Source organism: Giraffa tippelskirchi, chromosome 4 (genome assembly GCF_054371585.1).
Source record: "Giraffa tippelskirchi isolate mGirTip1 chromosome 4, T2T-mGirTip1v1.2.pri, whole genome shotgun sequence".
Classification (NCBI taxonomy): domain Eukaryota; kingdom Metazoa; phylum Chordata; class Mammalia; order Artiodactyla; family Giraffidae; genus Giraffa; species Giraffa tippelskirchi.
Window position 1 is genome coordinate 137581836 of NC_137278.1, and position 27854 is coordinate 137609689.

Here is a 27854-nt window from a genome sequence, read left to right on the forward strand (position 1 = left end):
ATAAAGACTGTGAGGAATGAAGAGGAAAAAAAGAAACTTAAAAAAAAGTATTGATAAGTCATGGAAGCTAAGAAAACCTGGAGAGTAGCATACCAGAGATTTCTAGAATGGGGTATAGATTGGTATAAAAGTCCCTAAGAGATCAGATAAATACTGATGGTGTGCTCAGTTTGGAAACCAAAAGGCCTCTGGGTGACTTAAGAACAGTTTTGGTGGAGCAATGAGTGCATAGTAGAAATATATTTTCCAAGAAGACTTTGGGTTCTAATGTAGCTCTTCCACAAGCCAACTGTGACTAGCGTCAATAACTCAGTTTCTCTGGACTTTGGTTTCTTCATCTGAAAACCAGAGATGGTCATATCTAAGAATTTCTGTATAGATTAAAAATCAAAAGATACCTAATCCTATCAATAATAAGTGATCAAAGAAAATGTAGTGATGATTATTGCAAGGCAGAAGTTAGTCTTATGTCACATTTTAAAAAAAGAAATGTGTAGAGTTTTATTTAAGCTCAATTTCAAAACAGCAGTGAAAGGCAACTGAAGGAGAGGAAGTGGAAATAAGGGGTCTGAGAACACAGCTAAGCTTTTCATGGTGACAGTCATGTTACTAAGCATAGTATCCTTAATATGCTTATAATCTTCCGAAAATACATTATTCACTCCCAGGCTTTCTTCAGTAAAGTATTGTAGATAACCATTTACCTAGATCAAAAGTGGTTGTCTGTTTTTGGACAACCCAACACCATCATTATGAACAAAAGCCTGTGATACCTTCTAGACCTAATAAGTTATACAGGGCTGCCCGTCTCAAACTGGGATGTTTGCTGATATGCCATAAATTAAACATAATATATTAATATATTAATACCATCCTCAAAAATCAATTTAACTTAATGGTAAGTAATTTGAAACATTTTGGATATATTTTTCAAAAACCAAAATATTATTCATTTATGAACATTTACTGAGTCTCTATTTTGTGCTGGATATTGATCCAGGTCCCTGGAGATAAAGCATTAGGAAAATAAGAAAAAAACTTAACTGAATTCATGGAGCTTATATTCTAATAGATGAAGATGGGTAATAAGCATTTACTCTACAGTACATTGTGCTGTGTTAAGTCGCTACAGTCATGTCCAACTCTTTTGTGACCCCATGGACTGTAGCCCACCAGGCTCCTCTGTCCATGGGATATTCCAGGCAAGGATACTGGTGTGGATTGCCATTTCCTTCTCCAGGGGATCTTCCCAACTCAGGGATGGAACCCGAGTCTCTTATGTCTCCTGCATTAGCAGGTGGGTCCTTCACCACTAGCGCTACTGGGAAGTCTTTATATGATACCAAACGAAAAGGAAAAAAAAAATGAGAAGGGGTTTTAATTTTAAATAGAGTACTCAGAGTAGGCCTCAATAAGGTGCCATGGGATTAAAGGTTTAAGGGAATGAGAAAGCTAGCCACTGGGATATCTGTGGTAAAAGTGTCTGGACAAAAGGAATAGAGAACGTAAGGGTCTGGAATGGGCTCACTGAGGAACCACAAGGAGATAGTAAGACTGGAGAAGAGGGAGCAGGAAAGCAGAGTAGAAGAGAGGGGTAATGGGGCCAGCTCCCCTATGGTCCTACTTCACTTTTATCTTCTGAGGGAGATGAGAAGACAGGGGAGATTTTGAGAAGAGGAAAGAAATGCTCTATACTTGTGTCTTAAAAGCACATCGGGGACTGCTGCTGAAAATTATTGTTGTTTAACTGCTGTTTAAATTATTGTTGAATAAAGTATATTAAAATGAGGGCAGAGAAGCAGGAAGAGATCAATTAAGTCAGTACATCGATAATCCAGGTGGGAGGTGCTTGTGGCTTCCATCAGAGTGGTAGCAAAGACAGAATTCCTAGGATGATGGACATTTTCTGAGGTGGAAACCTCAGAAATCACACAGAATCCTGTATGCTGCTATGAAGGATGAGAAGTTGGTACCAAGGTTTCTGGCTTGAACAAGCTTCCTGACCTTTACAATAAGATGGAGAAGACTGTGAAAGGAGCATGTTTAGCCTGGAAGTTCAGGATTTCTGTTTGGACAGGGGTAAGCAAACGTCAAATGAACGTTTGGCATGCAAACAAAAGAAACAAAGAAATCTTAACTTTCTGACAGGTCTCTTCAAGGATTACCCCCAGAAAGGGAAAAGGCAAATCTGAATATTCTCTGCTTTCAGCTTTTTAGGCAGAGACGTTTTTGAGGCACTTGTTCAGTTGCTAAGTCCCGTCCCACTCTTTGCGATCCCAAATAGCCCACCAGGCTCCTCTATCCTCCACTATCTCTGGGAATTTGCTCAAATTCATGTCCAGTGAGTCGGTGATGCTATCCAATCATCTCTTCCTCTGCTACCGCTTCTTTTGCCTTCAATTTTTCCCAGCATCCCATCCTAAATGGCTACAATGCTTTCTGAGATTGCTTTTCATCCCTTTGTTCCCTCTCTTTTCCAGGCTGTTGGTACACTTTCCCCATCTGATAACGTACTGACAACGCCGCTCCACTTTCTAATTTCCTGGAAGCCTGAGAAACCAGCTTATTAGAATTTTGTAGGGGTTAAGAATGCTTTCCACGCAGCCAGCATCTTTGCTGGGTGCTGGTCCTACTTCCTGGTTACGGGGTTCTCTAAACACATAGCCCGGGAGTTGAGAAACTCGAGGCGAGGTCCGACAGAGCCACCGAGTGACGCCTCTCCTCGCCCCACGGTCCTCCACAGGTCCCACCAACTTTCTAATCCCTAGGGATCCACCCAAGTCTTTATCTTGGAGCAAGCGCTGCCCACGCAACCTACTTCCCCTCAAACTTTTCTCACTTGGGCTGAAGAGAAGTCGATTTTCCTTCCAAGCAGTCCCTCCACAACCCTGGGGCCAGGGCGCAGACCTCGGACACTTCGCGGAGAAAGTGGCGCGCGAGTCCGGAACCCCTTACCTGCCCGGACGCGGGGCGCAGAGGCGCACAGGGCGCCGTGAGGCTGAGCCAGTGACCTACGGACCCAGGCACTAAGAAGGGTCGGGGCGTGCCCAATCCGTCAGGTCCCGCCCCGCTCCGCCCCCTTCCTCTTAGTGCTTCCTCCTGGCCGCTCCACTGCTTGAAAAATTCCAGAAAGGCGCTTCTTTAAGTGGGAGCCTGCCCCTTTAAATACTCTTCTGTCAGAGACTAGCTAGTTTATGGCTTCCGGGCATGCGCACGGCGAGGTGCGGAGGAAACCCTTCAGCTGGACTTGAGGTAGAACGGGCTGAGCTTCTTGGCGCCACGTGGGCTTGTGCAGGGGGCGATGACAGTATTGGCATAGAGACCCTGACCCTCCGTCCCCAAGAGGAGCGCGGTGTGAGCTAGTATCGCGCCTTGAGTTAGGCGGGGATGGGGGAGGAGAAGACGCCCGTGGAGCCAATGGCTGTGTCGGGGGTGCTTTTGAAAGCGCCTGAAGTCTATACTGCAGGAGACAGTCGTGCTGGTTGGTGGCAGAAGTAGGAAGTAGGAGTGAATTAGGTGGAGCATTGGCGGTGGAAGGAATAGGAGGAGCTACTGTCCTTTTTTAACATCCTCCTAGACTCTGCCCTTAGCCACAATCCAAATTCCCAAGCCTTGGGTCCGCCAAACTGCCCTCTCCATGTCCGCCTGGCAGGCTTATCGACACATCTGTTGCATGCGAACTCAACTCTGTGTGGGTTCCTTGGCTGCCCTTCAGCACGGTTGCACTCTTACGAAGATGCTTGGTTGTAATTCCCTCATCGTTGTATTCTCAAATTGTTCTCCTATGCCGCTAACTTAGAATGTTTTCATATCTTCTTCCTACAGCTGAGCTCTTGATCACATCTTGTTGCTTTCGATCTCCTCTAACTGTTCAACAGATTGATCCTGCTCAGTACTATCAGTCATCTTACTAAAACATCTTTTAGGAGTGTGTTCTTTTCCTGCTCAGACACCTCCAGTGGCCATCGATTAACCACTCAATGGATTCTAAGTCCCTGACAGGGCATAAAGTGTTTTACCTAGTTCGGCACTAATCCGGCCATATTTTCCAGAACTGTGCTAGAAAGCACTTTCTCCTACTGCTCTGTATCTGGGCTGTTCAGTTTTTTCTTAACACGTTGCATAGTTTGCTTATGCCTTTGCCTCATTTCTGTCTCCTGAACTGTTTTGAAAATGTGACCACTTCTTGCATTATGCTTTACTGATTATTCTAGGCAAAAGTGATCCCCTCTTTCTTCCTCTTCACTCTTACTGCTCTTATTTTGTACTAGTCATTTTATTTATTCAATAATCAGTATTGATTGTGTGCCTACTATGTGCTTGATTTCTGTTCTAATTGTGAGATAATCAGTGAATAAGGCAGACAGGGTTCTTGCTTTCATAGAGCAAACATTTAATTGGGGTAGGTGTATAGTAAATAGTGAAGTAAAGTGATTAAATAGAAATGATATGCAGAAAATTAAATAAGATTTTATGAAAAATAGTGACTTGCTGGTTTCTTCCGATTATTGGTCAAGGAAGATCTCTTTAAGGATATTATTGAAGAGGGACTGATTTAATCAACAGGAACAGTTGGCATAAAGGAACTGAAGAAGGCCAGTGTAGCTGGGGTATAGTGGATAATGGGGAAAGGGTACAGGATAAATTCGGAGAACAGAGTTCAGAATCTTAGAAGTCTTTGGAAGCCAGGGTAGGTAATTTGGATTTTATTGTAAATGTGATTAGAAGGTTTAAATAGGGTTGTGATATGGTTTAATTTACCTTTTAAAGTCATCATTCTGTCTACTATGTGGAAAATTGACTATGGTGGACTAGTAATAGAAGCAGAGATTAGAGGCCTTCACAGTGTATAAGAATTTCTGGAATGGACATATTAAAATAGAGGTGATGAAAGGGCAATGGGAATAATCAGAGAGCCAGCTGCTTAAAGGAGATGCAGCTTTTGGTGATGAGAAAATCAAAGCTAAGACCAAGACAAAGTGGAAGATTTGAAGTTGAGATTAAGGAATTGAGGGACTGTGATGTTAAATGGATCATCCATACAGATGGTCGTGGAGGTCATGCTGGATAGTAGATTTTAAGCTAGGTATTAAAGTCATTAGTGAGTGAAGAAGAATTGTCCTGGGACTAGAGAGAGGGTGGCAGCAAATAGTACAGCCTGATGGCATGAACTTCAAAGGAAATGGGATTTGAGGAGGTAGAGGAGGAAGAAGTGGTTTGGAAGGAGCAGTGGCAAACATGGAAAATATTTACAACCTCCAGGTCCCCAGGTGGGTATGAAAGGAAAAATAGCTGTCACATAAGAGAACTACAGAAGAAGCAGCCTGAGGGAAATAGCCAGGTTTCAGTTCAGGCAAGAAACTGAGGAGTCTGTGCAGGAAATTAAGGAATGAGGAAAAATAAATCTATCCTATTTCCTAGGAAAGTAGAATATTTAGGAAATTTCTGTGAGTTCCACATGACAGAAAGGATGGAGTGGAGGTGGTTTTCTAAATTGGTTCAGATGAATAGAATACACTGTAGAAATGGGACGAAGGTCCAGATGATGATGTATTACCTGGAGAGCATGATGAACACAAAGAACGGAGCGGTACCAGTTCCTTGGGCATTTTATCTTTCCTGAAACTCCATGTGGTAGCCATGGGTTGTGCGAAGAGTGAGTGAAGTTTGCTTCAAGAAGCTCTGTAAAGGTTTCTTCTCTCTGATACCAGAGAGAGATGGTTGTAATTTTCTTAGGGGTCAACTGAAAAAGTTTGTATCTGAGCTTTCAAGAAGGTTTAAGGTCCAAGGTTAACATAAGCCTTCCTTGAAGCCTAATCACATTGCATGTTGGTTTTATTTAATTGTTGCTTTTTGGCCATGCACCTCGGAATCATGCCCAGCAGATCTTAGTTCCCTGACCAGGGATCAAGCCTGCACCCTGTGCATTGAAAGCTTGGAGTCTTAACCACTGGACCACCATGGAAATCCTGCAAATTGTTTTTAGAACTTCATTATATGTCAGTGTGGACTGTTTTTCCCTGTCTTCTCCTCACCCTTTCCCTCAGCACTATCCCTCCATATGTAAGTATCTAGTCACAGATTCAGTGAAATTAACTGGAAATTTTAGGTTCCAGGGTTGGAGTTCAGACAAATCATTGTTTAAAAAAGTGTATGTTCTAGTCTCTTCTTTGTTGGTCTACCAATGATATATTAAAAGTGAACTTGAAACTAACCCATTTTAATCCTGGAATTTTAATAGATGAAAGCCTGGAGTGGGTGAAGAGTCAAGATGCAAATCAAAAGACATGCCATCTTGGTATAGGAGAGTCAAAATACACATGATAGATAGAAATAAATTAGTAATGTCATTTAAAGGGACTCAGAATTGGAAGGGAGAGAGAGAAGCAGCATTAAATAAATCCTGCAAACCAATTTCTTTTTTTGTTATCCAGATTCTTTTTCTTCCTGGTAATTGATCACCTCTGTTTCTTTTGTAGGCATTGTTCAAGAATGGAAGAGGATACAGATTTCAGAATCAGATTCAGTTCTTTGTGTTTCATAACTGATCATGTTGGTTTTCATGGCACCATAAAAAGCTCACCAAGTGACTTCATTGTTATTGAGATTGATGAACAGGGAGAGTTAGTTAATAAAGCCAGTGACAAACCTGCTTACAAGGTTAGTAAAGTATTACCTGAGCCAAATCATTTGGCTAAAAAAGCAAAACTAGATCTTCAGATTTTATCCTTTGAAGAGACAGGCAATCAAGAAATCAGTACTTTGGCTGGGTGCTCCAATGATGACCAAAATTTTGTGCTTTGTTCAGAAAAGGAAGATACTATCAAAGATAGAACTTCCAAAGGTGAAGAAGAAAACATTGATGTATTAGGCTCCTTGTTAGATGAAAAAACTAATGAATTACTGAATCAGTTTGCCTGTGATATAAAAGAGAAGTGGGATTCTAAAACTGAGCTAATTGGACCATCTCCTGAATTCTCATTAGGCAGAATCCTTGACAAGAACCAGAGGGCTACCTTGCATAGTGCTATTAGGCAGAAATTTCCTTTTTTAATAACTGTAGGAAAAAACAGTGAAATTGTTGTAAGACCAAATCTTGAGTATAAAGAACTTTGTCACTTGGTATCCGAAGAAGAAGCATTTGACTTTTTTAAATATTTGGATGCAAAGAAAGAAAATTCCAAATTTACCTTTAAACCTGATACAAACAAAGAACACAGAAAAGCTGTCCACCATTTTGTCAACAAAAAGTTTGGAAATCTTGTGGAAACCAAATCCTTTCCTGAACTGAATAACAGTGCTGATAATCCGAATGTAGTGATAACTGTAAGATTTCGGGTAAAAGCTCACAAGAACTGGAAGAGGTCTCTTCTTGAATGCCAGGGAAGAAAAGATATATATACAGGTAACTTAATACATCATTACCATTTTCTTAGGTAAACTTAGATAAAATTGCATGAAATGTGTGTAATTTCAAATGAATTAAATAGACATGTCCAGAGGGATATTGAAAGCAATATATGGGTCCTTTTTTAAATGGAAGATAAGCCTTTCAAAGTATACTAGTTTTAAAATATTAATCTTATTGATGAAAGTGTGATTAACACATGTTTATAGCTAATATAGTCACAAATGTATAAAGTTAAAGAATTACTTTGTTTAATAAATGTCACGGGGGATGAATCTTGATTTCATATTTTGAAAGTTGTCTTAAGTATTTGGAGAGAAGTAAAATATGTTTGCTGTGCTTAGGGAAGTGAAGAGAATACCTTGTAATCTAGAACAGCCGGACTTCATAAACTATGGAAATAATGCTGCAGACTTACAGGGAGTTCCTTCCTTTCACACTGTCCATCTTTTAGAGAAGAGTTTCTCAAAATTTTACATTCATTATAATCATCAAAAGGGCTTGTTGAGAGAGATTCCTGAGCCCTGTTATCAGTTTTTGATTTTTACTCTATGTAATACACTTTCTTGGTCTGTTTTTCACAGTTTGCAGTTCCTAGCCAGGCTGTTCCTATACTTTTAAGATATTTTAGTGATGTCTGTCTAGTTCCATAGATTTGGTATATTTAAAATACTATTAGTTTTTTTTCCACATTATTACTAATTGATACTCAAAGTTTTGGCTCCAGGACTGGTATATTTCTTGTAAATTATTATGGATCTCAAACAGGTTTTGCTTATGTTGTAATTATGTTTAACCTATTGGCAATTTAAAATGAATTTTTAAAAATACGAATTTATGTTTATTGATGAAGGTGGTCAAAAGGTACACACTCCCAGTTATAAAATAAATAAGTCCTGGAATGTAATGTAGAGACAGCATGATTGTTGTTTTGTCGCCAAGTCGTTTCCAACTATTTGCGATCCCTTTGGCTGTGGCCCGCTAAGACTTGTCCGACTCTTTCGGACCCATGGGCTATGGCCCGCCAGACTCTTCTGTCCATGGGATTTCCCAGGCAGGAGTACTAGAATGGGTTGCCATTTCCTTCCCCAGAGGATCTTCCCAACCCAGGAATCAAACCTGTGGATTCTTTACCACTGAGCCATCAGGAAGCCTGTATAGCATGGTGACTACAGTCAATGATATCGTATTGTATATTTGAAAGTTGCTGAGAAAATAGATCTTAAAAGTTGTCATCACAAGAAAAAACTTGTAATTACGTGTGGTGATAAATGTTGACTAGACTTATCGTGGTGGTCATTTTACAATATGTTCAAATATCAAATCATTATGCAGATTTTTAAAACTTTTCATAAATAATATATACCCTGCATATTTTTGAAACTTGCTGTTTCCATGTTTTTAGAGATTCTTTATAGAGAGATGTAAAGAACATACAGATCTTACTTTTCTTTTCTTTTAAACATGATTTCTAAAGAATAGATATTATAAGCTTTTGTTTAGCTATTTTATTTATTCAGAGATAGATAGATTTCACATCCTTCTACTTCCTGAGTCAGGCTTATGTTAAATATTCATTTTTCTTAAAGTGCTCTTCAGAGAGACTCTTGTAGCTCCTGATGATGGTTATAGGAGTTGAACAAAATAGAAATTATTCTGTAGAATACTTTGAATTTTCTTTCCATCATCTGAGGCAAGAGGGCAGTACTTTGAAGTGTCATATGTTTATGGTGAATTGAGGACTGAGATATTTTCTTACTGTCAATGTTGGCAGGTTATATAGGCCAACAAGTTGGTGGGGTTGGAGGGGAGTGCTTGGTGGTAATTGTTACTGGGCTTGTTCCTCCTTCCACTTTTGCAATCTCAGATCTCATTCTCACCTTCTCATCTAGTAGACATTTGAAGGATCTACCATGAGGCAACAAGTTCTGTTTTATTTACTGATTTCCTGGCCTGAAACTCCCAGTCTACAGGATACACAAACTTAAAGAGATAAATTATGGCATGGTGTTCAGTGTCATGATGTAAATAATGACAGCTTGTGAAGACATGTAGGTTTAAGTAATCAACTCCTTGTAACGTTTGTGTTTTCAACTATTCAACAAATATTTGAATACTTACTATATGTTAGCCTGAGAATATAATTATCAATAAAACGAACATGATCCCTACTTTGGGAGCATTCAGCCTTGAGAACCTGGAAGGAATTTGAGGGAAAACTGCTATGGCCCTTGGATCTTGAAGCATGAATAGAAGTGTGGCAAATAATAAATGGAGGGAGCATGTGTTTTAGACAGAGGACCTCAATGCACACAAGTCCACAGCAGTGGAAGGCTTTAGTTCATCCAAGGGTTGTGATGAGTTCTCTGCGTTACAATTATAGAATATATAAGATAGCCCAAGTGCAGACTGGTGGGGTAGATTGGGGCCAATATGAATGCCTAATCAGGGAATGTGGATTTTTTTTTTTCTGTAAGCCTTTAGTGAACCAACTAGTATTTTAAAAATGAGAGCTGAAATCTGTGAGGTTTTGTGTTTTACTGACTGTATTTTGATTAAAAAATACTCATCTAAATTAATGATTTGATTCACTGTAATGATCTGTCAGTTTGCTAAGAATGTAAATGATTTATTTAGCTGCCTTTTTTTTTGTAATCGAGGACTTTTTGTTTGTTTCAGCTTTTACCCTACGAAAAGAAAATCTAGAAATGTTTGAAGCAGTTGGTTTTTTAGCTGTCAAACTTGGTGTGATTCCTTCGGATTTTAGTTATGCAGGACTTAAAGACAAGAAAGCCATCACCTATCAAGCAATGGTGGTTAGAAAAGTGACACCGGAGAGGTAATAAGATGTTTAAAGGATAGAACTTTATTTTCTTATTGCATCAAATAAATAAATGCTAGATTAAAAACTGAGAATAATACTGGGAGCATATTGACCTATCAATAGTAATTGACTACAGGCTTATTGACAAGCATATTCTGTATTAATAGTATAATTATCTTCTAAATAGACTTCTGTTATTGTAAAAGAAATACATGTTTATTGTAGAAGATTTAGAAAAATATAAAAAAGTGTTAAATGTCACTAAAATTTCTCTTACACAGAAATAACCACAAAAACATTTTGATCTGTTTCCTTTCAGACATTTTTCAGAGACTATGATATATACAGGTGCTACAGAGGCTTTTTTTATATATGTGAAAATAATACTGTGTATGTAGTTTGTATTTTCCTTATAAAAATAAAAAGAGTATTTTTAATGAAAATGTATGTCATGAAATATTTCAAAGTCATGTTCATTATATGGACTAATTTGTTTAACTTTCCCTTATTTGGATATAGAAATTTGTTCCAATTTTTCACTGTAAATACTACTATGATTAATTTTATTACATTTAAACCTGTGCCTTGTGGATGCTTTCCTTTAGGTAAAGTTCAAAAAAGTTGAATCACTGGACTAAAATTCTGCCTAACTTGACATATTAAAAATATATTAATCTTTAGTCATCAGATGTTTAAGTACTATTTTCTGGGAGATATTTTTAAGTTCTCATATGAGGGACAGAAAAATGTTTATGATTTTGTCTTTGTGGTCAAGAAGTGCACTACAGTAAGAAAGAATGACTTCAGATGTTAAAAGGTATTTAGATGTTAAAAACTATTTTTTAACCACCAAAGACAAAATATTTTATTAGTTTCTAGGAGGAAAGAGTAGTTTGATTTGATTTATGGGTATGGAATTTTAATTACCCTTTAACCAATAGTAAGATTTTAGCAGATGCAGAAAATCTGAAGATATTTTGGAGGGCCTGTAAGCTAAACAGTCTGCTTAATAAAGCAGATGGTTGCTTTAAGGACTACAGAAAATATAGATGTAAAGAAAAATTTACATCAGTTCTTATAGGATCTTAAAAGTTAAGATAAGACAATTGGAATCTAATATTGGTGAAGCACTGAAAATTTGAGTAAAGAAGTGTTCAGAACAGAATTTAAGGGAAGTCCCCTGGTGCTAGTGGTTTTTTGGGAACATTGGAGAAAAACTGAGGAGGAAAGGAGCAAAGTCTAAGGACAGAAGAGCAGAGGACAGTTAAGAGGATCTATCACTTGAACTAAGGAGAAGTCAGAAGGCTACATAGAGTGATAGCGTTAGGAATATGTGTCCCAATTCATAGAATAACTCTGTTAACATAATCCTATGATAAAGGATTTTTAGTGCAATTTGTTGAAATAAATGAAGTGTTTTTGAAATAATCTCCCCAGTTTTTCAGTATTCCAGTATAAGTGATTGTCTGCCAACTGTCATTTAAACTTTATTTTAAATTAATTTTTTGACATTTTTAACATATTAATAATTTTTATCATTAGTTTAAACACAAACTGTTTTTTAAATGTAAGAGTTAACTGAGTCTAAATGACAAATGATTTATCATTTATAGGTTGAAAAATATTGAAAAAGAAGTTGAAAAGAAAAGAATGAATATGTTTAACATTCGGTCTGTAGAAGATTCCCTTAGACTTGGTCAGCTCAAAGGAAATCACTTTGATATTGTCATCAGAAATTTAAAAAATCAAATAAATGATTCTGGAAACCTGAGAGAGAGAATTTTAGAGGCAATAGAAAATGTTAAGGTAAGAAAACTGCACTGTAGAGTATTTTAGGAAAATCTTTATTCACATTGAGATATGAAGGGAAATTTTGTTTTTCTTCTGTACCTTTTCTTCTTATGTGCATGTATAATTATTTTTTTAAAATGATAATTAGGTCTATTTTACTTATTTTTTATTTTTCTTCTTAGTACATATCTTTGTATTGAAGAAAATACAACTTTAGTGTAATTAAAAAAATTGTATAGACTCCGCTAGTAGGAAGGGTAAAAACTATCTGTTTAAAGTAAAGATTTTTTTTTAGCATCTGCCATTTAGAGTAGTATTACAGGCAAAGAGATTAATTTGGGGGGAGACTTTGTTCAGCAATTCTTTCAGAAATCATTGGTAAATAGTTTTTATATTACTTTCCAGAATGTTTTTTCTTTTAAATCTAATTTTGAATTTTGTTTCAATGTATACAAATGGTAGATCATATACATTTTATTATTCTTACAGTAAAAAATTACTTGCTGTAAGTTTTAAAATGATACTTGCTGAGCATCTAAATGGGCACATACAGTCATAGCCTTCATTCTGATCATATAGACTGTGGGTCAGCAAACTTTTTTCTGTGAAGGGCCAGAAAATAAATAAATAAACATGTGTTTTGTAGACACATATGTTCTCTGTTGCAGCTACTCTTGTGCTATTGTGTGGAAGCATCCATGGACCATACATAAATGAATGAGCATGGCCATGTTCCAATAAAACTTTATATACAAAAACAGTGGTTACAGGGCCAGATTTGACTTGTGGGCCAGTTAAATAGCTTGCCAACCCCCGATCTGGACCAGAAATTCTCAACCTTCTCAATGTTTTTAAAAAATTTCGCTAGTCTGTTTTTTCTCCCAAACTGATTGAATAAGAACGTTTGGGGATGTAGCTTAGGCATTAGCATTTTTGAAAAAATCTCCCTAAGTGATTCTACTCCACAACTAACATTGAGAAACACTGCTGCAAGTTTCTGACCACAAAGACCTTTTTATAAAATTTTCTGCCTCTCCAACAGGAAAACAAACAGAAACCAGATTTTAATCACTATTATACCTAACAGAGAGGAAAATATCTTCACTAAAGATATTTAAAATCCTCATATTTACCTGTGTCTATAGGCATTCCCCAAGTGCATACTCTTTATATGGTTACTTTTTCCTTTTTTCTAGACCTACCTAAGATTCTTGGTTTTTTTCTGTTTTTCCTTTGGCCCCTGGTAAACTATTAGAAAGATATCTCTTAGAAAAGGGAGTGGAGCTTTCTGAACTCTGATGGCATTTATTGCCTAGCTTTCACTTGGTACCTATTCATATACATTTTAAAATCCCCATAGGAATAATCTTAAGTTTAGCCAACTTTCCTTTAGTTCTCATGATGAGGGGAAGGGAGCTGAGAAGTCCTGAAAATAAGAAATCTTTGGAGTTTTGTTTTAAAGGGTTATAACTCAGATTGCTATAAACAGTTTATTGTAATCAACCCTGAGTAACTTGGGAGGGGTACTTAAAACTGTTCTGGTGTTTTTAGGATATTGTCTAATGTTATTTTTCCAAATTTGAAATAGTTAAAAGTGTTTAACTGTGAGACTTTAAACAGGGAGTACTTATTGTATCTACAGTTTACCTTTGTGGCATGAGGTCAGGACGCAATTCCTTGTGTAGCATGCTGATTACAAATTATCTTTTATTTTCATCTTTTATTGAACAGTCCTGGATTCAGTGCTTGATAATCATCGTTGAATGACTATATTAATATATTCCCCCCATAGAGTGAGTGTAGAAAGCTCTTTTGTCTTTCAGGAAACCATATGGGCCTGGTGTTTGCTTTGTGAGGACATGTTTAACCACTGACCAATGTTCTCAACGGTTGCAGTAGTAAATATCAATTTTCTGTTCCTACTGAAGTGGTGCTGTGTCATTGTCTTGGCCCAGACTTTCAGAAACAGATAATCGAAAAACCAACCATTATATACAAAAAAGCCAGGACTTGCTGGGTTTGAATATAAATCTGCTTCATATTTCAAGCATCTGCAGACAGTCAAATCCTCGAAATCAGAAGGAGCTTCAGGGATCAGAGCAGATGCAGTACTAGGTAACCAGTTCATCCCAGTTTTCCCAGAACTTACCTGATTTTAGCACCAAGAGTCCCACATGCCAGAAAACTCCTCAGTAATGGGAATGAAAAACTCACATATTTTTAAAACCTTTTCACTTATTTTCTAATTTTCAATCACTTATTCTTTTCCTTTCTATTCTTTAACCATATAGTGTTTCTCAGCCCACTTGGTATCCATGTGTATATTGCCAATTATAGGATTCTTTTATTACAATAAAGACAAAGAGAAAGACTTGGTTACATATTTTGACACAATAATTGTATTTATTTATCTTAGTTTGAGACTGTAACAAAGAACCATAGACAACGTGATTTTTATTTATTTTTATTTTTTTAATTAAATTTTTTTATTGACATACAGTTATTTTACATTGTTCTGTTAGTTTTCAGGTATAAAGCAAAGTGAAACATGATTCTCTTTAAATCCTTACTCAACAAATGATATGAAAATTGGCTTGAACATTCAATTCTCCATTATTTTATACCCCAACAAAATAAGTTCTAAAAAAAACCCTATGACATACACAATGCTATAGTACAGTGAACAGTTATCTTTGCGGAGCTGATAAACAAATACAAAAATGCTATTATAACTTTACAATGGTTTTATCTTTACCTTCTGTATTTTCAGTGTTTCCTTCAGAAATGAAATGGTGCTCAGTGGTGACAACACAATGCTAAAATATTTTCATTGATTTAGACATGTTTATTTTTTAAACTGGTCCATGTATTAGGGAAAAAAGATTTAGTCAAGACAGTTTGGATCTTTTTAAAAAATGTTTTTTGGGGATAGATAAATTAGAAGATTGGGATTAACATATACATACTACTATATCCAAAACAGGAAAGCAACAAGGACCTACTGTATAGAAGAGGGAACTATACTCTATACTTTGTAATCACCTATTATGGAAAAGAATCTGAAAAAGAATATCACTTTACTATTCATTTGAAACTAACACAAGACAACGTGATTTTTAAACAACAGAAAACTACTTATCATAGTTCTGGAGGCTGGAAGCCTGAGATCAGGATACTTGCCTGGTCTTCTTATTGTATTCACATGCGATAGAAAGAAAGTTGGCTAGCTCCACCGCTTTTTCTTATTAATGTTCTTATCCTATTCATGAAGCCGCTCTCCTCATGATCTAATTATCTCTTCAATGCCCACCTCCAGATACCATCACACTGGAGATTAGGGTTTCAACATGTATGTGACTTTTGGGAGGAAACAGACACGAGTCCATAGTAATATATTTTTAATTAACTGATTTTTTGTGTGTTTATAGAATAAAGGATTTGTGAATTACTATGGACCACAGAGATTTGGGATGGGAAGGAAAGTTCACACAGACCAAATTGGATTGGCTTTGCTGAAGAATGAAATGGTATGGATTCTGAAAAGATATAAATTTACCTATTCTGTCAGATGTACTTACTAGATGAGCCAGGTCATTGCTTTCTTAACCCAGCATATAAATGCATGTATACCCCCATATATATGTTCTGTACCTTACACCATGTTTATTGAGTAACCACTATATTCATGATATCACTTTATAGCAAAGCAGATGCTGAATAATATTTGTTTGAATGAATGAGTAATGTAAAAGAATGAACTGGAGGCTAGATTGAATGCCCTGTTTTAAGATCCTTTCCTACTCCAAGAAGCATACTTAGAAATAAGTTGTAGTACTGGAGACAGTGATAAAATACAGGAACTAGTAGATATCTTTTTTTTTAAGGAGTGTCTTTTAATCTGTTTCTGTTTTAAAAGAAAATATTAAAGTTGGGAATTTTTAAAACTTTTATTTACATTTATTTTTAAGACCAAAGACAAAGAGTTGTGAAACTTGAGAACACAAATGAAATTAGTGACTTTCCACTTGCCTATGCGTGTTCTCTCCCCTTTTTTTGTTGTGTGTTGGTTAAGCCTGAGTTTTATGTGATCACTTAATACTCTGTTCTTACTTCTATGAGAGAGGCAAAAAATGACAGAAGATCAGTGGAAGTTGTGTGGACCAATTTTCCAGTCCATAAGATTTTAAATCTGTGTATTAGGTTGCTTTGTACTGGAGGTTAATTCTAAATTGTTTAGCTTATGAATGCTTAAAGATAAAATTGCCATGTCAAATATCATGTTAAATGCCTATTCTTTCAAGATGTTGGACAGTTTGTACCTTTTTTTTTAAAGTAAGTAATTTGTCAGTTTCATTTAACACATGTTTGCTTGTTTGGTCTTTAAAGGTGAAGGCTGTAAAATTATTTTTAACACCAGAAGATTTGGATGATCCTGTAAATAGAGCAAAGAAATATTTTCTTCAAACTGGTATTTTAATAGTTTCTTTACCTCATATATAGCCAGGCAGATATACAAGTGTTATATCATCAGGATAGCATACATTACAACATAAATGTGTTAAGAAATAGACTGTAATATATTATATATTTAAGCATTTTTATTATGTGCCCTAGGTACTCCATTTTTATGGGACTTTTGTATAACTCTTGCTTCGGGGTTGGGTGAGGGAAAAGATGCTTTATGAGTTTTTCTTGGCCTAAATCCTCGAAAAAGGTAGAGTTCGCAATTCTAAACTGGCACTGATGGAAGTATAATTCACTTCAATCAGGAGACTGAAAAATAAACTAGATAAAAGTACATTTGTTATATCTGGTACTTTGTGCATTGTTTTTGATCTAGTCTCCATTTAGCCCTGATTGCTAATTTTGAAAACTTTAGCTCAGTATATATAGAATATTTAATGGGAAGCACTAAAAAAAAAATTGTTATGAGTGTGGTTCTAGAGTCAGTCTACATGGGTTTAATAATCAGGTTTAGTACTTCCCAGCATATAGTCTCATGCAAGTGATTTAGCCTCATTGTTTTAGTTACTTCATCTGCAAATTGAAGCTGATAATAGTACCTAAAAGACTGTTAATATTTAAATAAAATAATAGATTTAATGCTCTTAAAATAGTGCCTGGCTTTTCTGAATACTGAATAAATATTATGTGTATTTAAGTAGTAACAGCAACCGTAAGATTTTAGATTTGTTAAATACATGATCAACATATATGTGCATATTAAATTTCACTTGCATAGAAATAAAGGACATCAGTTTCTAATATCTCCATTATTTTTAATTATGTACATATTACATATATGATGATTAATAGGAGAAAAATATTTTTATGCCACACCCAAATCTGTAAACAATATGAGCAGTTCACATTGTTATGAGTAATCTATGTAATACTAAAGAAAGTTCAAAATTACATCTGTTGTAGGGCCCTGAGAAATAATTTCCTTATGGCAGTGATTGTTAAACTTTAGTGTGTGCAAGAAACCTGGTGCATTTGTTAAAATGCTTACTCCAAGGCCCTACCTGAATAAGCAGCTTTGCCATGGGTCCAATAATCTAATTTTAAAAAGCATGCTGAATAGTAGAATGAATGAATAGCATACTTGAAGGATCCAGATGTCAACCCTTTCTTATTCAAAAAATTCTGTGTAAAATGTCCATAACAGCTCTTTAAAATCTCAGCTCAGGGACTTATATAATGCTTTAAAAAAAGTGTTCTAAATAACTGCAAATTAGTTAATCTCCATCCTGAAGTCGGAGTTACTAATGTGCTCTTTTTTAAAGCAGGTAAAGTGAATGAGCCATATGATTAATGATTTTTAACAAACAAAAAACCTCTTCAAATGTAGCTCTGGTTTATAGTTGGTGCTGAGCTTCATTTTCATATTCAGGTTCCCAGGATAGCTCAGTACATTTAGAGAGCGTGGTAAAGCTCTTAATAACTGGCCTTTGAATAAAAGGAACTGACTGATCTTTTTGTTTCAGAGGATGCTAAAGGCACACTTTCACTGATGCCTGAATTCAAAGTTCGGGAGAGAGCACTGTTAGAGTCACTGCATCGCTTTGGTGTGACAGAGGAGGGCTGCATCCAGGCGTGGTTCTCCTTCCCCCATTCTATGCGCATATTCTACGTTCATGCATACAGCAGCAAAATCTGGAATGAGGCAGTATCTTACAGACTTGCAACCTATGGCTCAAGAGTTGTGGAGGGTGACTTGGTCTGTTTGGATGAAGATGCTGACAATGAGCAATTACCAAGTAGTAAAGTAAGTATCATTTCATCTCAAGAGTAGTTATGCACCAGGAGCACTTATTTTCAGAAGCTCTTATTTTAGAAAAAAATTTAAAATTAAACATGCTTTTTTTTAAACTAGTATTTGCTCGTCTGCTTCTACTCTGCTGTCAGCTGACACTTAACATGCCATTAAATAGAAATATAAAAATGGTCAGTGGTATGAAGTGAGAGTTACAAAGATAGTAAGCCTTCCTTAAAAGAGCACATTCTTTAGAAAATTACACAAGCAATGCATAAATCAGGCTTCCCAAGTGGCTCATTGGTAAAAGCATCCGCCTGCCAATGCAGGAGATGCAGTAGACGCAGGTTCCATCCCCAGGTCGGGAAGATCCCCTGGAGGAAGAAATGACAACCCACTCTAGTATTCTTGCCTGGAGAATCCCATGGACAAAGGAGCCTGGCGGGCTACAGTCTTTGGGGTTGCAAAAAGTCAGATAAAACTGAGCAACTGAGCACACACCCAATACATGAAACAGGCTCCTTCAGAATCAATATCAAAACAGTACAGATGGAGATGTCATTCCTGCCACCACTCTGTTGTGATTTCCTCTGCCACTATCAGAAAATCAATCTATCTCTTTTGGCATATTTCCTTCTAGAACATTTTCTATGCTTCCCCATAAATATCCACAGAAAGTATATTTTTGTTAGTTAACAATGAGAAAAAAAAGTACAGAACTTTGAGACTCGAAACTTAAACTGTGAAAAGGAAAAAGAATAAAATTTATATAATAATGCTATATAGGATATGAAATGTCATTTCTTTTATATAAGTGTGGTTTTACAATTTTTTTCTCTCAATAATATCTTAGAGACATTTATATTAATAAAATATAATTTGTCTTATAAAATTGATCCTTCCATTTCCTCCATGGTATTTTGGATATTTTGGATATTGGTATTTCCAACTAGTATTTTTATGGTATTTTAATCTCTGTGGATTTCACCTAAATAATGAAATTGAATTCCATAAATCACATAAAGAAATTCATTTCATAGCGTTGTAATGCAAAAAGAGGAGACTATTCATCATTATCTTAATTCAGTCTCAAAAATATATTTTAAAAATTAATGAATGGACTTGAGTAGTGCTTTTGTATATAACATCATAAAATCATTGAACTTTAGGGGAGAAAAATATTTTAGAGACTTCTTTTCTAATTCCTATTTGATAGAAATGAAAATTGAGACCCAGGCTGGAGAGGAAGCAGGTTAAGTGATATAGGTAGTAGAATTCAGAAGACCTAGTTTTCTGATTCCTAGCCCAGCTTGGTCTCTACTAGAGAAATCATAGGGTGTAGAAAAGTGTCAGCATGCGGAGATAGGGCATGGTCCTATTTTTCAAAAATGGAGAAAAAATAGACTGAACTTACTGTAAAGGACAATTTATCTAAATTAATGGCAGGGTTTTAGATGTATAAATTAGGATTTTTTTGTTTGTTTGTTTGTTTCAAGTGATAGAAGCCCACCTCAGACTAACTTAAGGAAAGCAGACAAAAATTTCTTGGCCCTCATAACTGAAAGTCCATGATTAATTCAGGTACAGCTGTATCAAGGGGCTTAAACAGTGTCCTAAATCATCCATCTCATTTTCTTCATCTTTCAGCTCTGCTTTCCTGTCTGTTAGATCCATTCTCAGTTTCTTCTCCAGAAAAGAAGTGTTTTATTTCCTAACAGTTTCAGTCAAAGCCATGGAATTGAGTCTCAGAATGGCTTGGTTTGTGTTCCATGTCCCCAGACCAGTTACTGTGGACTGCAGTATGTGATTGGCAAAGCCTGTGTTCCAAGGACTCCTTCCTGGAACAATCCCACCCAAACCAGATTCAAGAACTGGGAGGGAAGCTCCCAGGAAATTGCAGTTACACTATCAGAAAAGGAGTCAAGGCTGAGTGATGAGTGAGCCAGGACGAAGAGGTCTGCTTTACTATTCTATTAAATGAATGACTTGTGAATATTTAGATAAGAAAGTGAGGGACTTCCCTGGTGATCCGCTGTCTAACACTCTGTGCTCCCAAGGCAGGGGGCCGGGGTTCCATCCCTGGTCAGGGAATTAGATTCCACATACCACAACTAAGAGTTCTCATGCTTCAACTAACAGTTCACATGCCACAATAAAGATCCTGCTAGCTGCAACAAGATTGAAGATCTTGGCGTGCCACAATAAGACCCGGCACAGTCAAACAATAAAATATAAGAAAAATTAAGGGGAAAAAAAAAAGTGATCACTAGGAGCTTCATTAAGAATGGTCATTTAACTGAGACACAGATTCTGAAACTGTGTAAAAAGAAATCTAGCGGCATCTTAGGTTTTATTTTACCTTATATAAATGGAAGAAGAGCTATGTCAGTTGATTCCATTTTGTAAATGAAAAACATTAAGTTTTTTTAATACCTTTCAGAAAACATGTCCTTTTAAATATTTCTTGGCAATACATTATTTAGTAAGTTAGGCATTTCTAATTCAGACTTTCAGAAGTTCAAGTTCACTTGACAAGATATAGCAATAATCTCTGAAATGCATATGTGTCATAAGACTTTGTTCCAGATAACATTTGCAAGGATATTTTTGTGATCAGGATTTTGTCTACTTTTCTTTCAGGAGATATAGGAGAAAAAAAAACATTTTCTTTTTCACATTTTGCAGAGTTTCCTTTTATTAGCAGCAAAAAGTATCTGTATTTTTAAAATCGATTATTTATACTTTATTAGTTAGCACTGAGAAAAGAAAAGGCAAGAATTGGATGCTCAGGAAATAAAATATGGAAAATATGGAAAAGGAAAAGACAAATTAATATTTGTAGAATATTTCATGTTGCACATCTACATTAAAAATTGTAGGAAACTAATCTGAGCCCCTTTTTGATAGAATTACTAGGCCTACAGATGTAGCTTAATTTCAGGTGACTTGGCAGATTCTCATAATTTTTTTGTGAGTAAGGTGGAGAAATGTGAATTAAACAATGAGAAAATCAGGTGAATTCATCTTTGTGGAGCTGCCATAGGACAAAAGAATGGTTAATTCATCAATTGATATCAGCATGGAGGGAGCTCTCTAATGAGAGCTACAGTGTTCTGTACTTGAAAATGTTTATTCAGTATTTTCACAAATTGCTTAAATTGTAGTATTTTAGGAATGCTTATGAATTTGTGAAAGGCAAAGAGCTGGAATTGATGATGCAAGAGAGATCATAGCCCCATGTATTTTGGTCAGATCACATCTAGAGTATTATGTCCATTTCTGAATGCAGCAGTTAAAATGGGTTATTAACATGTAAACAAACAAATAAACCCAAAATGAAAAGGCAAAAAGGAGGGATATTATTGCTCTAAGTAGGGAGAATTGGGAAAACAAGCAAGTTTAGAGAAGATCTAGGCATTATATGGTGAATGCTTTAGGAAAATGAGACTGTGTTAATTAATCCTCATGGAGTGATGGTAGCTGCCTTTATACTGTTGAGCTTTCATGTCTCAGAGAAATCGGAATTATTTATTCTGTGTCCTCGAGCAACATTTCTCAAACTTATCACTAACTTCTTTTTTTTTCCCGCGTACATGTGACAATTATTACTAGTCTATAAAACATATTTTGAGAAGCACTATTTCTCATAGAGTATTATGATACCTGTTGGGGATAGAGATTGGAGAGGGATTTCATGGAAACAGATTTTTGATTCAGTGTAATAAAAAAAAAAATACTTTGCAATTTAGAAAAAGATGATTGGTAACTGAGGTGAAGGTGTTGCTTCAGAGTGATAAGCTGCCCTATTCTCTATTTCCCCTGCAGTTATCAGGTTAAAGCAAGAAGAATCATTCTAATTTTTAAGTAGTCTGCTCCTATAGAGACAACCTGTGAAAAGATCTTATTTGAGTATGTCTAACTCAATGAAACTTAGCCATGCCGTGTGGGGCCCCGCAAGACAGACAGGTCATGGTAGAGAGGTCTGACAGAATGTGGGCCACTGGAGAAGGGAATGGCAAACCACTTCAGTATTCTTGCCTTGAGAATGCCATGAACAGTATGAAAAGGCAAAATGATGGGCTACTGAAAGAGGAACTCCCCAGGTCGGTAGGTGCCCAATGTGCTACTGGAGATCAGTGGAGAAATAACTCCAGAAAGAATGATGGGATGGAACCAAAGCAAAAACAATACCCAGGTGTGGATGGGACTGGTGATAGAAGCAAGGCCCGATGCTGTAAAGAGCAATATTGCATAGGAACCTGGAATGTTAGTTCCATGAATCAAGGCAAATGGGAAGTGGTCAAACAGGAGATAGCAAGAGTGAACATCAACATTCTAGGAATCAGCGAACTAAGATGGACTGGAATGGATGAATTTAACTCAGATGACCATTATATCTACTACTGTGGGCAGGAATCCCTTAGAAGAAATGGAGTAGCCATCATGGTCAACAAAAGAGTCCGAAATGCAGTACTTGGATGTAATCTCAAAAAGGACAGAATGATCTCTGTTCGTTTCCAAGGCAAACCATTCCATATCATGGTAATCCAAGCCCTTGCCCCAACCAGTAATGCTGAAGAAGCTGAAGTTGAACGGTTCTATGAAGACTTATAAGACCTTTTAGAACTAAAACCCAAAAAGATGTCCTTTTCATTATAGGGGACTGGAATGCAAAAGTAGGAAGTCAAGAAACACCTGGCTGCTGCAGCTAAGTTGCTTCAGTCGTGTCCGACTCTGTGCGACCCCATAGACGGCAGCCCACCAGGCTCCTTCGTCCCTGGGATTCTCCAGGCAAGAATATTGGAGTGGGTTGCCATTTGCTTCTCCAGTGCATGAAAGTGAAAAGTGAAAGTGGAGTTGCTCAGTCGTGTCTGACTCTTCACGACCCCATGGGCTGCAGCCTACCAGGCTCCTCTGTCCATGGGATTTTCCAGGCAAGAGTACTGGAGTGGGGTGCCATTGCCTTCTCCGAGAAACACCTGGAGTAACAGGCAAATTTGGCCTTGGAGTACAGAATGAAGCAGGACAAAGGCTAATGAGTTTTGCCAAGAGAATGCACTGGTCATAGCAAACACCCTCTTCCAACAATACAAGAGAAGACTCTACACATGGACATCACCAGATGGTCAACACTGAAATCAGATGGATTATATTCTTTGCAGCCAAAGATGGAGAAGCTCTATACAGTCAGCAAAAACAAGACCGGGAGCTGACTGTGACTCAGATCATGAACTCCTTATTGCCAAATTCAGACTTAAATTGAAGAAAGTAGGGAAAACCACTAGACCATTCAGTTATGACCTAAATCAAATCCCTTATGATTATACAGTGGAAGTGAGAAATAGATTTAAGGGACTAGATCTGATAGACAGAGTGCCTGATGAACTATAGATGGAGGTTCGTGACATTGTACAGGAGACAGGGATCAAGACCATCCCCATGAAAAAGAAACGCAAAAAAGCAAAATGGCTGTCTGAGGAGCCCTTACAGATAGCTGCGAAAAGAAGAGAAGCAAAAAGCCAAGGAGAAAAGGAAAGATATTCCCATCTGAATGCAGAGTTCCAAAGAATAGCAAGGAGAGATAAGAAAGCCTTCCTCAGCCATCAATGCAAAGAAGTAGAGGAAAACAACAGAATGGGAAAGACTAGAGACCTCAAGAAAATTAGAGATACCAAAGGAACATTTCATGCAAAGATGGGCTCGATAAAGGACAGAAATGGTATGGACCTAACAGAAGCAGAAGATATTAAGAAGAGGTGGCAAGAAGACACAGAAGAACTGTACAAAAAAGATCTTCACGACCCAGATAATCACGATGGTGTGATCACTCACCTAGAGCCAGACATCCTGGAATGTGAAGTCAAGTGGGCCTTAGAAAGCATCACTACGAACAAAGCTCGTGGAGGAGATGGAATTCAGTTGAGCTATTTCAAATCCTGAAAGATGATGCTGTGAAAGTGCTGCACTCAATATGCCAGCAAATTTGGAAAGCTCAGCAGTGGCCAGAGGACTGGAAAAGGTCAGTTTTCATTCCAATCCCAAAGAAAGGCAATGCCAAAGAATGCTCAAACTGCACAATTGCACTCATCTCACGTGCTAGTAAGGTAATGCTCAAAATTCTCCAAGCCAGACTTCAACAATACGTGAACCGTGAACTTCCAGATGTTCAAACTGGTTTTAGAAAAGGCAGAGGAACCAGAGATCAAATTGCCAACATCTGCTGGATCATCAAAAAAGCAAGAGAGTTCCAGAAAAACATCTGTTTCTGCTTTATTGACTATGCCAAAGCCTTTGACTGTGTGCATCACAATAAACTGTGGAAAATTCTGAAAGAGATGGGAATACCAGACCATCTGACCTGTCTCTTGAGAAACCTGTATGCAGGTCAGGAAGCAACAGTTAGAACTGGACATGGAACAACAGACTGGTTCCAAATAGGAAAAGGAGTACGTCAAGGCTGTTTATTGTCTCCCTGCTTATTTAACTTATATGCAGAGTACATCATGAGAAACTTTGGACTGGAAGAAACACAAGCTGGAATCAAGATTGCCAGAAGAAATATCAATAACCTCAGATATGCAGATGACACCACCCTTATGGCAGAAAGTGAAGAAGACCTAAAGAGCCTCTTGTTGAAAGTGAAAGAGGAGAGTGAAAATGTTGACTTAAAGCTCAACATTCAGAAAACTAAGATCATGGCATCTGGTCCCATCACTTCATGGCAAATAGATGGGGAAACAGTGGAAACAGTGACTGACCTTATTTTTGGGGGCTCCAAAAGCACTACAGATGGTGATTGCAGCCATGAAATTAAGATGCTTACTCCTTGGAAGGAAAGTTATGACCAACCTGGATAACATATTAAAAAGCAGAGACATTATTTTGCCAACAAAGGTCCGTCTAGTCAAGGCTATGGTTTTTCCAGTAGTCATGTATGGATGTGGGTTGGCCGGTGAAGAAAGCTGAGCATCGAAGAATTGATGCTTTTGAACTGTGGTGTTGGAGAAGACTCTGAGAGTCCCTTGGACTGCAAGGAGATCCAACCAGTCCATCCTAAAGGAGATCAGTCCTGGGTGTTCTTTGGAAGGAGTGGTTTTGAAGCTGAAACTCCAATACTTTGGCCACCTCATGCGAAGAGTTGATTCATTGGAAAAGACCCCAATGCTGGGAAGGATTGGGGGCTGGAGGAGAAGGGGACGACAGAGGATGAGATGGCTGGATGGCATCACTGACTCGATGGACATGAGTTTGGGTGAACTCCGGGAGTTTTTGATGGACAGGGAGGCCTGGCGTGCTGTGATTCATGGGGTCACAATGACTCAGACACGACTGAGCGACTGAACTAAACTGATATTCAGCTAAGAAGTTGTATTATACAATACAGAGTTAGGAAAAGTTGAGGGAATTTGGAACACTTGAGAATCATCTGTATTTTCATTATGTTTTTAAAAAATAGGTTCATCTAGTAACCGAGGAAGAGGAATCAGCTAACACATATGCAGTACATCAGGTAAACTTGCTTAAAAATTAGTATCATTTAGATGTAAATGTAGACACTGTGCTGAAAAGACAGTAAACTAACCATTTCTCCTCCCCACCTCCTTTTTTCTACCACTTTTTATTCAGATATACTTTATATACAATAAAATTCACTTCTCAGTTTATAGTTCTATGAGTTTTGATAAATGTAGACCATCATATCACTACCACAAGAATCAAGATAAAGAACAGTTTCCTGTCTCCCTCAAACTTCCTGTGCCCATTTGTAGTCACCTCTCACCCCTGCCCCAACTCAGCTATTTTCTGTCTTACAGTTTTGCCTTTGAAAGAATGCCATAGAAATGGATTCATATAGTATATGTGATTTTTTGTGTCTGGCTTCTTCCAATGAGCATAATGAATTTGAAATTTTCATGTTGTGTGTATTTGAGTTTTTTACCTTGTGCCTTTTCCTGACTACATTTTGGTTCCAGTTAAAGGAAAAATATCTAGAAGTCATCAGCAAAGGAGGAAACCTCCACAAAATTAGTTTAGTCATGAGCGGCTGAGAAAATTGAAATTAATTTTGCATCTTCTTGTGTGCTTTCATGTTTTTATTAATAAGTAAGCAAGGAAAATGGAAAATTGTCAAATTTTATGTGATTGAGCAGTAGGGATTACTCTTTTTGTTCCAGAAAGAATATGCTTTTAGCATTGTATGACTGCACAAAGATTAAGTCTGTTGGGTAATTAGATGTACCTCAATTTCTTGTTCCATTTCTTCTACCTTAACAGCAATTTGTCAAATAATATCTGACTTGAGTTGGTTACCTTGTTAACTAAGAGTCCTTCTTGATTTCAGTTAGCTCTTCTTTTTGCCTGGCAGCATTAAAAAGAATCAAAATAGTGTAGTATTCAGTAGCATGTTTTAGACCGATTGTAATGTTTGTATTCTGAGTGTGTTTTTACATATTCAAGTCCCAATCATAAAAGTAAATTTAAAACATGATTGCATATGGACTTCCCTGGCAGTGCAGTGGTTAAGACTCCATACTTCCACTGCAGAGGGTGTGGGTTCAATCCTTTGTTAAGGAAGTAAGATCCCATGTGCTATGCAGGGTGGCCAAAAAAATAGAGAAAGGATCATATATTTTTCTGAAGGCTGTTTCATGTACCTTTTTTTCCCCTTTCCCTTGCACAGGTGGTTCTTCCAGTGCTTGGATACAATATTCAGTACCCTAAAAACAAAGTAGGGCAGTGGTACCAGGAACTACTCAGCAGAGATGGACTACAGACATGTAAATTTAAAATACCTACCCTGAAACTGAATGTTCCAGGATGCTATAGAAAGATTGTGAAACATCCCTGTAATCTCTCATACCAACTGATGGAAGACCATGGTATTGATGTCAAGAAGGAAGGTTCCCACATCGATGAAGCAACTTTATCCCTTTTGATCTCTTTTGACCTTGACGCTTCGTGTTATGCTACAGTTTGTCTGAGGGAAATAATGAAGCATGACTTTTAAAACTGATACCCTTGATATAGTCATGTATGTGCCACTTTTTAAAGGAAAGTGAAAAGGGAGCTAAAATTTCTTGAGTGTCTACCATGTTCTAGGAGCTTTTAATTGTTATCTCCTTTAGTTACACACCATCCCAATGAAGTAGGAATTTGATACTCACATTGAAGAGAACATATAGCTAGTAAGTGGCAAGATCTGAACTTAAGATTCCAAAGCCTTTGTTTTTTCTATTATCTAATGTCTCGATGACCTTTATTCTGTGCTATAAAAGTTAAAATCTTTCTGGACTATTAGGAGAATACTGCAAGATAACATTAAAGAAAAACTTTTGGAGTATTGTTTATATCCTCAGGCTCCTTGTTTAAAATGTAGATTAAACTAGTTTGTAATGAAAACATGGTTGGAGAGAAAGATGAAGCATTTTGTTAATTAGTGCCATTCTTTTTATTTTTGAAATTAATGATCAGAACAGTATTTCAGGAGAATATTATCCCTCTATTTATTAATATGATATCCAAGGGTAGTTTACCCCTTTATGAAATAAATCATCTTTGATGAACACTGAAATAAA

At 37.0% G+C, this 27854-nt stretch overlaps 2 protein-coding genes across 7 annotated transcripts in view; one reads left to right on the plus strand and one right to left on the minus strand.

Moving 5' to 3' along the window:
* Positions 1–3049, minus strand: part of IRAK4 (interleukin 1 receptor associated kinase 4) — a 26360-nt gene extending 23311 nt beyond the window's left edge. The window contains exon 1 of one of the 2 annotated variants that reach the window (XM_081593611.1): positions 2956–3049. The gene's annotated coding sequence lies outside the window, so the exon portion shown is untranslated. Of the gene's footprint in view, positions 1–2839 lie in introns of both variants that reach the window. The other variant, XM_081593612.1, reaches the window with a different exon arrangement.
* On the plus strand, positions 2684–27854 carry PUS7L (pseudouridine synthase 7 like). Of its 5 annotated transcripts, none has more exons than XM_081593609.1 (9): positions 2684–3023; positions 6480–7405; positions 10088–10247; positions 11846–12038; positions 15452–15550; positions 16410–16491; positions 18011–18291; positions 25736–25789; positions 26960–27854. In XM_081593609.1, exons 2-9 carry the CDS (start codon positions 6493–6495, stop codon positions 27284–27286), a joined length of 2109 nt encoding a protein of 702 aa, XP_081449735.1. In that variant the 5' UTR covers positions 2684–3023; positions 6480–6492; the 3' UTR covers positions 27287–27854. The 5 variants fall into 5 exon arrangements, with proteins under 5 accessions (XP_081449735.1, XP_081449733.1, XP_081449732.1 ...); XM_081593607.1 differs by lacking the exon at positions 2684–3023 and adding an exon at positions 3214–6063; XM_081593606.1 differs by lacking the exon at positions 2684–3023 and adding an exon at positions 3214–5270.

Excerpts from the sequence above, each read along its gene's own strand:
- PUS7L (XM_081593606.1), top strand. The coding sequence starts at position 5,239 with ATGGAAAATATTTACAACCTCCAGGTCCCCAG. Across the intron at positions 7,406-10,087 it reads AAGAAAAGATATATATACAG|CTTTTACCCTACGAAAAGAA; the intron begins GTAACTTAATAC and ends TGTTTGTTTCAG. Across the intron at positions 15,551-16,409 it reads CTTTGCTGAAGAATGAAATG|GTGAAGGCTGTAAAATTATT; the intron begins GTATGGATTCTG and ends TGGTCTTTAAAG.